At 37.6% G+C, this 13870-nt stretch overlaps 1 protein-coding gene across 1 annotated transcript in view; it reads left to right on the top strand.

The window, feature by feature from the left end:
* The window catches only part of AQR (aquarius intron-binding spliceosomal factor), an 84551-nt gene extending 79838 nt beyond the window's left edge, over window positions 1-4713 (top strand). Inside the window, exon 35 of the mRNA XM_010844186.1 lies at window positions 908-4713. Coding sequence (XP_010842488.1) covers window positions 908-1219 — 312 coding nt within the window. The 3' untranslated portion in view covers window positions 1220-4713. The remainder of the gene's footprint in view (window positions 1-907) is intronic.
* The last annotated feature ends 9157 nt before the right edge of the window (window positions 4714-13870 follow it).

Raw genomic sequence — 13870 nt, 5'->3', positions numbered from 1 at the left:
TTTTGTTGTTCTTTTTCAAAATGTTTTTGCCTATTCTAGTTCCTTTGCTTTTCTCTTTACATTTTAGAATCAGCCTATCTCTTTCTATCCCTAGACAAAAGCATGCTGAGGTTTTGATTAGGATTTTTGAGTATTATTGCTTAGGATCAATTTGGGAGAAATTAACATAACAATAGTTAGTCTTCTTTCCATGAGTATGATATCCCTCTCCACTATATTTAGGTCTTTGAATTCTCTCATCAGTGTTTGGCAGCTTTCAGCCTACAGCCTTCATACATATGTTGTTAGTTTTATCGCTAAGTATTTCACATTTTGTGCTGCCATTGTGAATACTGCTTTAAATTTTTTTCAGTTTCCAACAAGAGAAACAAAATTCCTAAAGAAAGAAGCCAAGCCTTAGCTCCAGAAAGGGAAGCCGAGTATATAGGGCTGCTCCAGTGCTCTGGTTAAGTGGGACAGAAGCCCTGTACCTGCTGCTCTCTCCCTGCCTTGTCTCAAGGCTTGGTTCATCTTCCCCCTCACAGTGCTCCTTGATTGAAGTGGGCCTTTTCTTGAGTTGGTGTGCCAGTCAGTCCTAATCAGCCACTCTTTTCCAGTGTTTATAATAAGTTCCTTTATGAAAAAATTTAATAGCTTTTGATATTGGTTTTTCTCCCCAAAGATTTAATATATATTCTCATCTTATTATCTGATATCTGTGTAAGCATATTCCATGGAATTGACAAAACCTAGGCCATTATCATCAGAGTTGTTACCTCTGCAATATAAAACAGCCCTCAGTGTTTTGGAGCTTTCTAGGGTGACAGTATCTATTAGGAAGATAATGCGGGAGCATAACTTTATAAGCCAGGTGGATTTTTTGTTTTTTGATTCATTAATGTTTTCCCTCTTTTTTTTTCTTCATCAGACTTTATTACAGCTACCACCTGCTATGGTAGAAGAAAGTGAGGAAGTTCAAAGTCAGGAAACAGAATTGGAAACAGAAGAAGAGGCCATGTCTGCTCAAGCTGACATTGTACCTGATGAAGCAACAGATGCCAGCTCCAGTCAGGAAACCTCAGCCTCTGAGACTGAAACCACCCCCAACCAGACAGGAGCTAGCTCCAGTCCAGAAGCTATCCCTGCTGAGTCTGAGATCACTGGGACAGGACCGGTAACTGTACCATCGGAGAATAACACCCCTCATGATGTCACATCCACTCCCGGAGAAACCGAGTAGCCAAGCTGTATCCCTTCTTAGAGAGAACATTTCATTAACAAAGTCATAGGTAAAGTTACTTCTTGTATTTTATATATGCTTCTGCCATTATAATGGCACTAATTAATATTCAGTCCTTATTTTTGTTAGCTGATTGTCAGTGTTTGTCGTCTTGGATATATTAAAAAAGAATGTATGTGTATGAACAACTCCAATTTTATTTGTTCAATCAGAAGAATAAATAACCATTCCTTTGCTATTTTGATCATTAACTATGTCTGTAATCATACCGGCATTAGAAGAATTTTGTATGGAATAATAGTTCACATTTTTAGTGAACTTCTCTAAAAAAAAGGATAAAATGTACTGGAATTAACCATAAATGACCTTAATTAAGCAAGTGTCCAAATTGGGGAGGAAATCATTTCTTCTATCATAGTGTGAGATGATCAGGTCATGTGTCTTTTCTGTCCTTCATTTCTTTGCTGTCTTCCTTGATGGAAAGGCATTAACACCACAGGATATAGATTACTCCAGTCCATCGAAGAGGACATGCATTTCCTTCCCCCAGACCTCAGAGTGTGTTAGAGTCACCTAGAATGTCTATTTATTCTTGAGGCTGCTCCAGAACTAATGAATCAGAGTCTCAGGGTTAGAGCCCAGGAGCCTGCATTTTTATGTTTACAGGTGCTACACCATTAACATTTGAATTGCTGACTGAATGGCATTGGATTAGTCTGGTGAAGACTGAGCCAAAATTCGTCATTCAGCTAAACAAGAAGAATCTGGCAAATCCATCTGGGCAGGAGCAAAGGTCCAGGGTCCAGGCAGTGAAAATCAGTGAACTTATTTAATTCCTGTATTCATGATGGATTTCTCCCAACACAGAGGTTCTAAGTTTTCTGTCTTGTTTAGTTCTCCTGATAGATAGCCAACTACAAGGAGACCTCAAGGTAAAATGTGCTTCAGATTTGGGAGAGCAACTGTACTAGGACCTTGCTACTCAAGTGTGGTTTGCAAATCAGCAGCATCAGTGTTGCGCTGAAATTTGTTAGAAATGCAAAAGTTTGGGCTGTAGCCCAGGTCTACTAAATCTCAGTCCACATTACCACAAAGTCCCTTGGTGATTCATCTGCACTTTGTAGTTTGAGAAGCACTGTACTGAGATTACTGTGCTGTCCTCACATGAGCCAGAGGTAGAACAGTGATTCTGTGATGATAGAATTTACAGTGAGTGTGACTTATGTTTTCTGACAATGAACCTCTACTTACAAGGTCCCTGGGCATGGTGACCAGAGAAGAGATGAATATGTATATGTGGGGAGGGTGAGATTGCCCACTGGCTCTCTTCCCGCTTTCCACATCTGCTGGAGTGGCTAAGGGGCACATTTCCCCAAAGTTCTCCTCCAGTGCATCTACCTTGAGGCCTGACCATGTCCAACAAAGTTTTGAAGAATTAAGCAAGAATTAGCACAGTGCCAGTGAAATGCTTCTCTGGTCTTAACATTTCGAAGGAATGATGAATTTGTCAGGACATTAAACCCAGAAAGTCAAGTCCCTGATATTTTGGAGTAACTAGTGTTTACTTAACTTTACCAGTCTATGGTGGGTGTCATTTAGACTCTCATCTTGATGCTTCCCGCAGCATCAACAATTGTGTAAAGATTGGATGGGGAGGGGGAAATGAAGTGATAGGATAATGAGGAGAGTGAAATGCCAAGGAAACTAAACTCAGAAACCCACCTCTGTTTGTTAGCAGAGCCAGGATGGCACCAAACGGTCTGTTACGTAATTTCTCTGGGTATAAGCATTTGAAACCAGGTGTTGTGGGCCTCACCTAGTGTGAGGACTACTCTCAGAATTATTTTCATTTGTGAATATATAGTATCAGGCTAAGCAAGAGGGAAAGCAGCTTTACCGTATTACTGTCTTTCCTAGAAAAGATTGATTTTTCCCTCTAGCCTTTAGAGGATATGAATCATGGTACCTGAAACCAAAATAAGCAAACTGTTGTGCTGTCTTTCCTTAAATAAATCATTTCCCTAAGACTGTATATCACTCTGTCTAACTTGGTGACTGAACTTTTTTATCGGCCACCTGATTTTTATCACTAACAAGAAAATTTTAACTGGAAGGTAAATAATTTCTTTGCCTCCATCAAATTAAGAAAGGGATCATGAAAGTGGGACTTGAATTATTTTAAATTGTTTATTCACTAGAAAGGCCAGTGAATTGCAGTTGACTATAAAATTGTGTAATTTTTAAAGGAACTTAAGAGAGCTTTTCTTATTTTAAATAATGAGGAAACTGAATCAGAGGTTCTTAACCAGGGTCACAACTGTGGGAGACTGGGGTAGAATCCAGTTTATAGACTAGGGCAGTTTTTGCTTTTTTTTTTTTAAGTCAACCACACTTGAACACTTGCTTCATAAATGTAAAAATTTTCTATTTAACTTGGAGTTACTACAGACACAGGTATTCTCGCCAGGTGACCATTTCAGATTAATGTTCCCATTGCTCTGCATCCTGTTTTTCGTATTTGAATATGTCATGATTTTGGAGTTTATTTTTAAAAGCAAACCAAAAAGACACATGCCAAGAGAAATAGCATGAAATGAAGCAATTCAAGTATTTAGACTTTTCCCACAAAATGCTGAGTTAAGAAAGTTCGTTACCAGCAGTTGAGAATAAATAGCTGTATTGATTTGGGCAAGTGAGTGGAAAGATCTAAATATTATCAGTTCCCTTGAAGTTAGTGTGATGATAAAAGATATTTTGTTAGATACCGAGAGAAATAGTACAGATGGACCATTTGTGCTCCTATAAAAAATGAAGTTTTTTATGATCAGGAGACAACATGATATTGTAAAACAGACTTTGGATTCATCCAGTCCTGACTTAAATTTTACTTCATTTGCTCATCAGTATTTGGTTTGACCTTGACAAGTATTATAACCTCTCTAAGTCCCAGTTTTGTTATCTACAAAATGGGGGAAAGATCTGTTTGTTTGTTAATAGGGTGATTCTTACGAAAATATCCGCCACCTGGCTGCTCAGTAAATACCACTACCCACCCCACCCCACCCCACCCCCGCCCTCCATTTTCCTCCAAATCTTTTATTACCAAATAATTCTCTGACTCGAGCACCTAGCTATGCCCCGACCCAGGGAGCATGGAGGACGATGAAGAAGGCCAAACGTGGCGGCAGTTGACATTTGAGATCAAGGGTCAAATTTACTGATTCAGAACCTTGAAATCAGCCCATAACAACATTGAGGAAGGTCTCTGCTGAAATTAAAATATCTGGCAGATGAAGACGCTAGGTATCATTGTGCTTGGGATGTACTGATAACATCAGTTCTGTATCCTGTATCACCCACCTCAAGATCATCTATATTATTGCACTTATCTAGCTTGAATATGCTTTTTCCTTTTCATCTTGCAGTCACTCATAAGTGTTTTAGAGATGTTTCTTCAATTAAAATAAGATTAAACAGATTGGAAAAAAAAAAAACAACGACCTTTTTGCACACGCCAGAAAAGCTGTTAAAAACAGGCAGTGCTTTGCTTCCTGTGAAAAATGCTTGGCCGTTAGCCTTTGTAATTATGAAGCAGTCATGTTAATAGATGTTTAAGAATGATAACAACTGGAGCTGTACTGAGCCAGTAATGGAAATGAGCATGTGAGACTGTTTTTTCTTTATCCATTGCTACTCTTCAGTGCCCAAGAAAGGGTTCTAATTCAGAAGTATCCAAAAGCTTTGGACATTCTTGTCTTCCTTCATAGAGACAAACCCCAGCTCAGCCTTCTGGAGCATGACTCAGAATGCAGCACAGTTGCTGTGCAGACTGACAGCTTTATTGCTGGCTCTGCCTTTTTGTTTCCATTTAACATCACTGCCTACTTAAACTTTTGCACTTACATATAAAGATGGCTGATCCCAGTATTTCTCAACATATGTTACAAAAACCATTCATCTGAAAGAATACTTGGAAAAAAACACGTTCCATGGTCAAATAAGTTTGAGGAACATAATTAATTATTATTCCCCATTTGTAGACTAATAGTGCATTGTTAGTTAATGAAAGGTTATTTACTGCTGGAAAAAAATCAAGTTAACTTTATTTAATCTAGCATTTCTCAAACTTATTTGACATTGGAACTCTTTCTTTTTCTTCTTTAAATTAAGACATTCCAGGGAACTGGTTCTGAGGTTTGATATTTTTACATTAGCAAATGAACTTTGATTCCCCCTTAGAAAATTAGGGGGGTAAGAATATACAAGCCCCAAATATGCTGCTTTGGCAAAAGGAATATTTTGAGCTGAAGGCAGCTGAGAAGACGCAGATACAGGAAGTTTTCTCAGTCCTTTTGCTTCTGCCTGAAAGCAGGGCATGAATTTCCCTTTGTAAAGATGTCCCCTCTCTCCTGAACTAGGAAGAAAACACCCCTTATTACTACACACAGAGATGATGCTGAAATGAGTCTGCATAAACCTTACTAAAATAACTCACCCTTATCTTCCATTAATTTCCCCATATATTTACTTTCCCACAATTTACAACCCCTAAAAACTCAAACTCCTTTTTTTGCCTTATTTACTTTTCCATAATTTATTATCTTTTGTTAAAATAGTATATAAGCTTAGAAGCCTAATAGTCTGGGTGGAATTTTTACTTCTTTTCTGTGCAACTCCATGGAAGTAAAGTTAAAAAACATCAATTAAATTTATATGCCGTTTCTCCTATCAATTTGTCTTTTATCAACTTAATTCATAGGCCCCAGTTACAGACCTAAGAAGGCAGAGGAAAAGTTTTCTCTCCCCTACAAAAATAAGACTTTAATACATTGTTTTTCCACAAGTAACCAGAGGCTCAAGTAACAGCAGAAGAATCTAGAGGTGAAGTGATTTGTACAAAATGTCATAGTGTAATTTGTTGAGTGTCATGTGGTATTAATAGCAACATCCTGAAAATGCAAATGAGTAAAAATTTGATCAGTGTACCATGACATTTGTTCATGTGAGCCTTCAAAGAAAAGGTCACTGAGCATTTTCTGTTTACATTTTAATTTTAGGCTCCAAGATTTCACACCAACTTTTTCTCATTTTTTTTACTCTGCAGTAAAAGAACAGTCTATGTATTTCCAATGTGTGTTGTTTTCTCAGTTCTCTAAATGTGTGTTTTCTTTAAAAGTTTGTTTCAAAAAGGGAGAGGATTTAACATGGGCAACGGGGTGCACCAGAAATAATAGAAGAAAATTTAGACAAATATAAAACATGAAAAAAATTTCCTTTCAGAAAAATGTAAGAGAGAAGACCCCAAAACTTACCTTGCATCAGACATGTTAAATTCTCTCTTACTTGATCTCCAGAGATGACTGCCCACTTCTCTCTTTCTCTCCATCTTTGACTTAACTTGGTACATTCACCTGAGACCTCATCTCACAGTAAATCTAAGGGCAAGAACTTCAATGGTAGCTGTTTCTCCTTGGGAGATGCCTGGTTTAATATGAATAGCTATTTTGAGAAACTGATTTTATCAACCTGTTTTTTAAAAAAGTCAAGAGTTCCTGATAGAAGGTGGTCATATAAAATATTATCTTTTTCTTCTCCAGGCATTCATTCACTTTGAGGGGAGTTTTCTTCTGGCTTTTAGTTCAGCTGTTCACGATGAACGTGGTTCTGTATGACTGTGTTTCTATCACCCCTCTGCTTCTAGCAGCACTTCCCAGTGCTGGTTTCTTCTAACCCCAGACTTCCCCAGGAACAGTAGTGGAACAAGAATAGATGAGGTTAATTTACATTTTACTTTGCTGGTTGACTGCTTGTCACAGAAGTGAATTAAGTTATACATAATAAACTGTTGGAAGATATCTTTGAAACGGTCTAATTCTTGAGTATTCCTAGACTGAGTCTCTCCTGTGTGACAGGCAACAATGCCATAGTTCATAGAGGAGAAGCACCGAGGCATTGGCTGGTTTGCCTCGGACACGATGGTTAGTTTAACTGGGACGAGAACCACCGTCTGATAAGCAGGCAGATCCCTCACCTCACAGATGAGTAAGGCAAACCTACCAAAGAGTTCCTCTCGCGGGAATTCCCTGGTGGTCCAGGGGGTAAGACTCCACATTTTCACTGCCACGGTCCCAGAGTTCAATGCCGGGTCAGGGAGCTGAGATCCCACAAGCTGTGCAGTGTGGCCAGAAAAAAAAAAAGAATTCCTCCCAGGCTTAGAATACCAAAGAGAAGACTAGGTTGCCAGAATCAGGATAGAGAATAAGAGGTCTATAAAAAAAGATGCACTTTGATGTTTACAGTGTTTATACTTAAGGGTGAAAGCCAAATTAATATTTCTTTTGGATTGAAAAGAGTTTGAGAAACATATAATGTGAAGGGACTGTAGTAAGTAATGTTTAATTGTCAAAATGCTAGTTAATTATCCTAAAGCTATTTTTTATTTTTAAGCAAAGCCAAAAGAGGTTAAATAGCAATTTTGAAAGACTGTAGTAAATGATAAGGGAAAAGCTAGAATGTACCAAGACCTGCACTTTGAATTACTATTATAGGCATACCTCAGAGATACTCTGTGTGTGTTCCAGACCACTACAATAAATTGAATATTACAATAAAATGAGTCACAATATTTCAGCTCCCTAGTACATATAAAAGTTGTTTACACTAAAATGTAGTCTATTAAGTATGCTAAATAGCATTATGTCTAAAAAGATGTACACACCTTTGTTTAATATTACAAAAAAAATCTCTAACCATCATCTTAACATTTAGCGAGTCATAATCTTTTTGTAGTAATAACATGCAGGATCACAGATCACCATAATAAATATAACAATAATGAAAACAGTATGAAGTATTATAACAATTACTAAAATGTAGCACAGAGACACAAAGTGAGCAAATGCTGTTGGAGAAGTGACACTAATGGATGCCAGGTTGCCACAAACCTTCAATTGTTAAAAAGTAGGATCCATAAAAAAGTAGTATCTTCAGTGCACTGTTCTATAGCCTTTGTCACAAATCAAATAATTGTGTATGTGTGGGTCTGTTTCTGAAATAGTTTCATTGGTCTATTTTTCTTTTCTGGTGCCAGCATTTCACTGGTTTAATTACTGCAGCTCTATATTAAATCTTGACGTCTGGTTGTGTATTCTCCCTTAGCTATATTCTTCAAGATATTGGCCACTCTTTAGTTATCTGTTTTATAGATAGTATATATATTTATGTCGATTCCAGTCTCCCAATTGAAAATCCATAAAAGAAGGGATATATATATATGACTGATTCACTTAGCTGTACAGCAGAAAGTAACACAACTTTGTAAAGCAATAATACACCAATAAAAAAAATTTTTTTAGGCTATTGACCACTCTTAATCTCTGTATACACTTTAGAATCATCTTGTCAGTTCTATTAAAAAAAAAAAAAAAAACTTGCTTGAATTTTTATTGGGATTGCATTGATTTTATAGACCAATTTGGAGGAAAGCTGACATCTTTATCATCTAGGAATGAGTCATCTCTTTCCGTTTACTTAAGCCTTCTTTAATCTCAGTAATGTTTTGTAAGTTTTCTAGATTAAGGTTCTGGCCATCTTTTGTTAAATTTATTTATATTTGATTTTTTATACTATAAATGGTGCTTTAAAATCTATGTTTAATCATTATGTTTTGTCATTGTTTGTTACTGGTATATAGAAATACAGTTTATTTCTTGTGTGATATGTAACAATCTTGCTGAATTCACTTATTTCTTATAGTTTGTAGATTATTTTGAATTATCTACATATATAATCAAGTCGCCTATATAAATAATGGTAGTTTTATTTCTTCTTCAATCATTGTACTTATTTCCCTTTTAATCTCTGTGCCTTATTGACCTATTGAAGACTTCCAGTACACTGTTAAATGGAGGCAATCAAAGTGAGTATCTGTGTCTCCTCCCAGTCTTAGAAACAAAGCTTTCAGTATTTAACCATTAAGTATAGTGTTTGCCATAGGTCTTTGTAACACCCAGATTTTAAGAGTTTCCTTCTATCCCTAGTTTGTCAAGTGTTTTTCTTTTTAACATGAATAGATGTTGAAATCTCACAAATACTTTGTTGAAATCTCACAAATACTTTTTCTGTATCCATCAACATGATTATATGCTTTTTCTCCTTTATTGGATTAATGTGGTGAATTGCACTGGTTTATTTTTCTATTGATTTTTTTTTTCTTCAGGTCATGGGCCAAAATTATTCTTCAGGTGCCTAATAACTTTAGTTGAAAACTAGAAATTACAAGTGCTATGTGTTTTAATGTTTAGATTTTATTGTCTTCCTGTAAAGACTGTTGAAGTCTGTTTTAGCAGGCAGTTAATTGTGGGTATTAGGTTGATTTTTGTGTTTTTTGTTTTGGTTTGGTTTTGGGGGGTGGGGCACAATACATGTCCTGCAGGATCTTAGTTACTTGACTAAGGATCGAACCCTCACCCCCAGCAGTAGAAGTGTGGAGTCTTAACCACTGGTCCATCAGGAAGGTCCCTAGGTTGATCTTTTTTGTATTTGTTTTTAAACTTTGTTACGCAAGTATAGTAGGGCTTCCCTGATGGCTCAAACGGTAAAGAATCTGCCTGCAATGCAGAAGACTCATGTATGATCCCTGGGTTGGGACGATTCCTTGGAGGAGGGCATGGCAACCCACTCCAGTGTTCTTGCCTAGAGAATTCCAAGGACAGAGGAGCCTGGCGGGTACAGTCCATCGGGTCACAAAGAGTCAGACACGACAGAGCAACACAGCAGAGCACACAGGTATAGAGTACTTTTAGGTCTGTCACTAAATTGTGACCTTTCTGTGGTCACTGCCCCAGGTGTTCAACTGAGGTGTCTGTACTAGAGCTGGTAGAAATTTAAACCTTGATTTTCGTGTGAGCTCTGGGAAATATTTAGCTTATAGTGCCCAGATTCTTTGATTGACTTCATGGAGTTTCACCCTGTATATGTACAGATGAGTATTCAGCCAAAGACTCGAGGGAACCCCTGTTCAAACTTCTGGACTTCTTTCTACGCATAATTCTCTCCTTTCATAGACTCTGCCCCCAAAGTCCACCCAGCTCAGCCTCCTCAGGTTACAGTTCCTAAAGTCACTGAGGCTGCTGGGCTTCTACTCAGGTTCTCCTTCTGTGTGCTGCTGTTTGGGAAGTTCCTTTTTGGCAAAAAGCCAAGGCAATCACAGAGCTCACTTTATTTTATTTCCTTCAGAGATCACAGATCTTTGTTGCCTGTTGTTCAATGTCTGAAAATAGTTGCTTTGTATATTTTGTCCAGTTTCCTAGTTGATTATAGTGAGATGATGAGTTACTATGAGCAAAAGCAGAGGTTCTTACATTGATTGGATTTTCAAATATTAAAGCGACCTCATATTCCTATACTTTGGCCTCCTAATGGGAAGAACTGACTCAATGGAAAAGACCCTGATGCTGGGAAAGATTGAAGGCAAGAGGAGAAGGGGACAAGAAAGGAACAGAGGATGAGATGGTTGGATGGCATCTCTGACCCGATGGACATGAGTTTGAGCAAGCTCCGGGAGACAGTGAAGGACAGGGAAGCCCAGCATGCTGCAGTGCATGAGAATGCAAAGAGTCAGACATGACTGAGCGACTGAACTGAACATATTCCTAATATTTAAAAAATAATTGCTATATCAAGTGTACTAATGCTTTTATTAGGATTCTTGCATCTGTGTTTATGTGAGGTGGTTCTATAATTATGATGATGATGATATTAGTTTATCAGATTGAGTATCAAGATTACTTTGACCTCATAAATTCAGTTGAATTTTCTGTTTCTTTCACTGGAAGTGATTTTGTAAAAGTGGTGTCATTTTTTTTTTTAGCATTTGGAACATTTTACCAGTGATGTCACCTCAGCCTGGAGATTTCTTTGTGAGAAGGTTTTAAATTTCAGATTAATTTATTTAATGGTATAGGACTATTCTGCTTCTTGTTGTGTGTTGGTTTTGGTTAGTTGTTTTTCCATAGGTATTTGTCCATTTAAGCTGAATTTTCAAATTTTTGTGGGCAAAAGTGATTATTATCAATTTTTTAGCACAGCTCTAGCTGTATTGCACACATCCCATATGTTTCCATTAACATCCATTTCAAGATATTTTCTAATTTCCACTGGGACTTTTTTAAACACATTTTTTCATATTCTTTGAAAATGTTTTGGAGCTTAATAGATACGGTAGTTGCACAACATTGTAAATGCACTAAATACTACTTAATTGTTCCCCTTAAGATGGTTAACTTTATGTTACATGAATTTCACCTCAATTAAAAAAAAAAAAAAAAAAACACCTTTTAAGAAGTGAGTCTCTTAATTTCTAAGCATTTGGGCATCTTTCTTATCTTTCTGTTATTGCTAGCTTTGTTCCACCATGCTCAGAGAACTACGTTGTATGATAATAATCCCTTGAAATTGTCAGGACTTTTATGGTACATGTTTCATATGTCCTTGAAAAGATTGTGCATTTTGTAGTAGTTAGGTTCCCTTAGGTCAAGTTTGTTAACTGTTTTGTTTGCATCCTTATATTCTCACTTTTTTTTTTTTTTTTTTTTTTTTTTTTTTTTTTTTTGTCTGCTTGTTTTATCAGTTACTGAGAGGTGTGTTTAAAAAAAAAATCTGAGTGTGTTATAGACTTGTTTATTTCTTCTTTGAGTTCTCAAGTTTTGCTTTGTGTATTTTAAGACCCTGTTATTAAAAGCGTACAAACAGAATTATCATACCTTCTTGATGGGTGGATTTTTAATTATTTAGAAATGTCTCTCTTTAAATATACTTCTTGCCTTCAAGACTACCTTATCTAACATTTATTATAGTTATACCAGCTTTCATTTGTTTGCATTTTATATGGCATTTTTTTCCATTCTCTTACTCAAACTTTCTAGGTCCTTTATATTTAGGGTTTCCTGTTGTAAGCAATATATTGTTGGGTTTAGGATTTGATTGTACCTATTTATAAACAATAAGTGGAAGACACAAAAGTTCTGGGTGAGAAGCCAAAGACTACATCTTGCACAGAATAGCAAGCAACATGGACATGTTTGTTTGCATCAGATCCTCTTGCTCTCCAAGTCCCACAGTGGTGACCGGAGGCCCCGAAGGGTGCCTGCGTAGTCACAGGTTATGTTATAGGAGAGGAACAGTGGGGAACCCCCTACTTTTACAGTAAGCAGAAAGCAAAACTGTTCGTAGTCCCAGAGGGAGACACGTCCTCATCCCTCAGAGTGTTTTTGCTGCACACAACCCTCTTGGGAAATGGCCTGAGTGAAGTGCAGCCTGGCATTCTTGACACACCCCCTGAGAGCAGGCTGGGATACTCTGAGCTTATTTATTTCTCCTTGTATTCTTTCAGCTGTTCCTTGATGTATTGTCCCCTTCGTGGATCACAGCCTTGTCATGGCAAAGGGGCTTGCGTAACTCAAATGAAGCCTTGTCATTCAGGGCCACCCAACATGGATGGGTCACAGTGAAGAGTTCTGACAAAATGTGGTCCATTGGAAGAGGAAGCGACACCCACTCCAGTATTATAGCCGTAAGAATCCAGGGAACAGTTTGAAAGGGCAAAAAGATGCTTGCCCCTTGGAGGGAAAGCTGGAGGACGAAGGAACCTGGTGTGCTGCAGTCTGTGTGGTCACAGAGTCAGACACGTCTTAATGACTGAACAACAGCAGTCAAAAATCTTATACCTTCTTGATCAACCCTGTTTTATCATGAGAACATGCCCCTCTTTAATAATGCTTCTTGCCCTAAAGGCTACCTTCTCATATTAATTTAATAACACCAGTTTACCTCAGGTTAGATTTTCCACTCCATATCGTTTTAAAAACCATCCTCCTTCTCAATCTTTCTGTGTCTTTGATTTTTTCTTTTGTAAGCAACTATGTAATTATTTAATTTTATATACTTGATGGTATATCGGGGTTTATTTTAACCATTTTACTCTCCTGTGTTTTTAGTTCACTTTTCATCTTCCTTGCCTTCCTTTGGGTATATAAAGTATTTTTTATTATTTAATTTTTCCCATGCTATTAATTTATTAAGAATACCTTCTCTTATGGTCTGACACTGTGTGTGAAACATCCCACAGGCCTTAGATGATGCTTTCTTCCTGCACAGAGGGTTCCCCCTCTCCTCTCACAGGCCGCCCGGAGGCAGATTGCCTCCATCCAGAAGGGCCACACCTCTCCCAGACTGGTGTGCCGTCTTCAGGAAAGTCAGCTCTTACTCTCATTCCTAGGATATAGCCATGTAGAGGTTCCAGCTGAGAGTCTGAGATTTTCAGGGGGACCAGTACTTTTGGGTAGGTTCTGAATTCAGTATTGGTCTCCGTAGCATTATGAAATGGTCAAAAAATTCCGCTTTGCTTTTCCACCCACTTTCTATTTGGCTCTAAGCCTCTTGCCTACACACCTTAATCAGTAAATAACTTGAAGAACACTCATGTTGATGTTGGGGTCACACTTTTGCACCCCACTTCTCTGGGATCTTGATTCTGCATGTCCATTACCTGGGCAGCTTCAAACTTCAATTTTTATCTTCCCACCCTCATCACATTACTGCCGACTTCTCAGCCATTTGCCCTGCACTGAGAATTGCCGAATGCCATGTCTT

Source organism: Bison bison, unplaced genomic scaffold (genome assembly GCF_000754665.1).
Source record: "Bison bison bison isolate TAMUID 2011002044 unplaced genomic scaffold, Bison_UMD1.0 scf7180017864197, whole genome shotgun sequence".
In the NCBI taxonomy this organism is placed as follows: Eukaryota; Metazoa; Chordata; class Mammalia; order Artiodactyla; family Bovidae; genus Bison; species Bison bison.
Note: the sequence above shows the minus strand (reverse complement) of the source record. Positions and strands in the feature narration are given on the sequence as shown.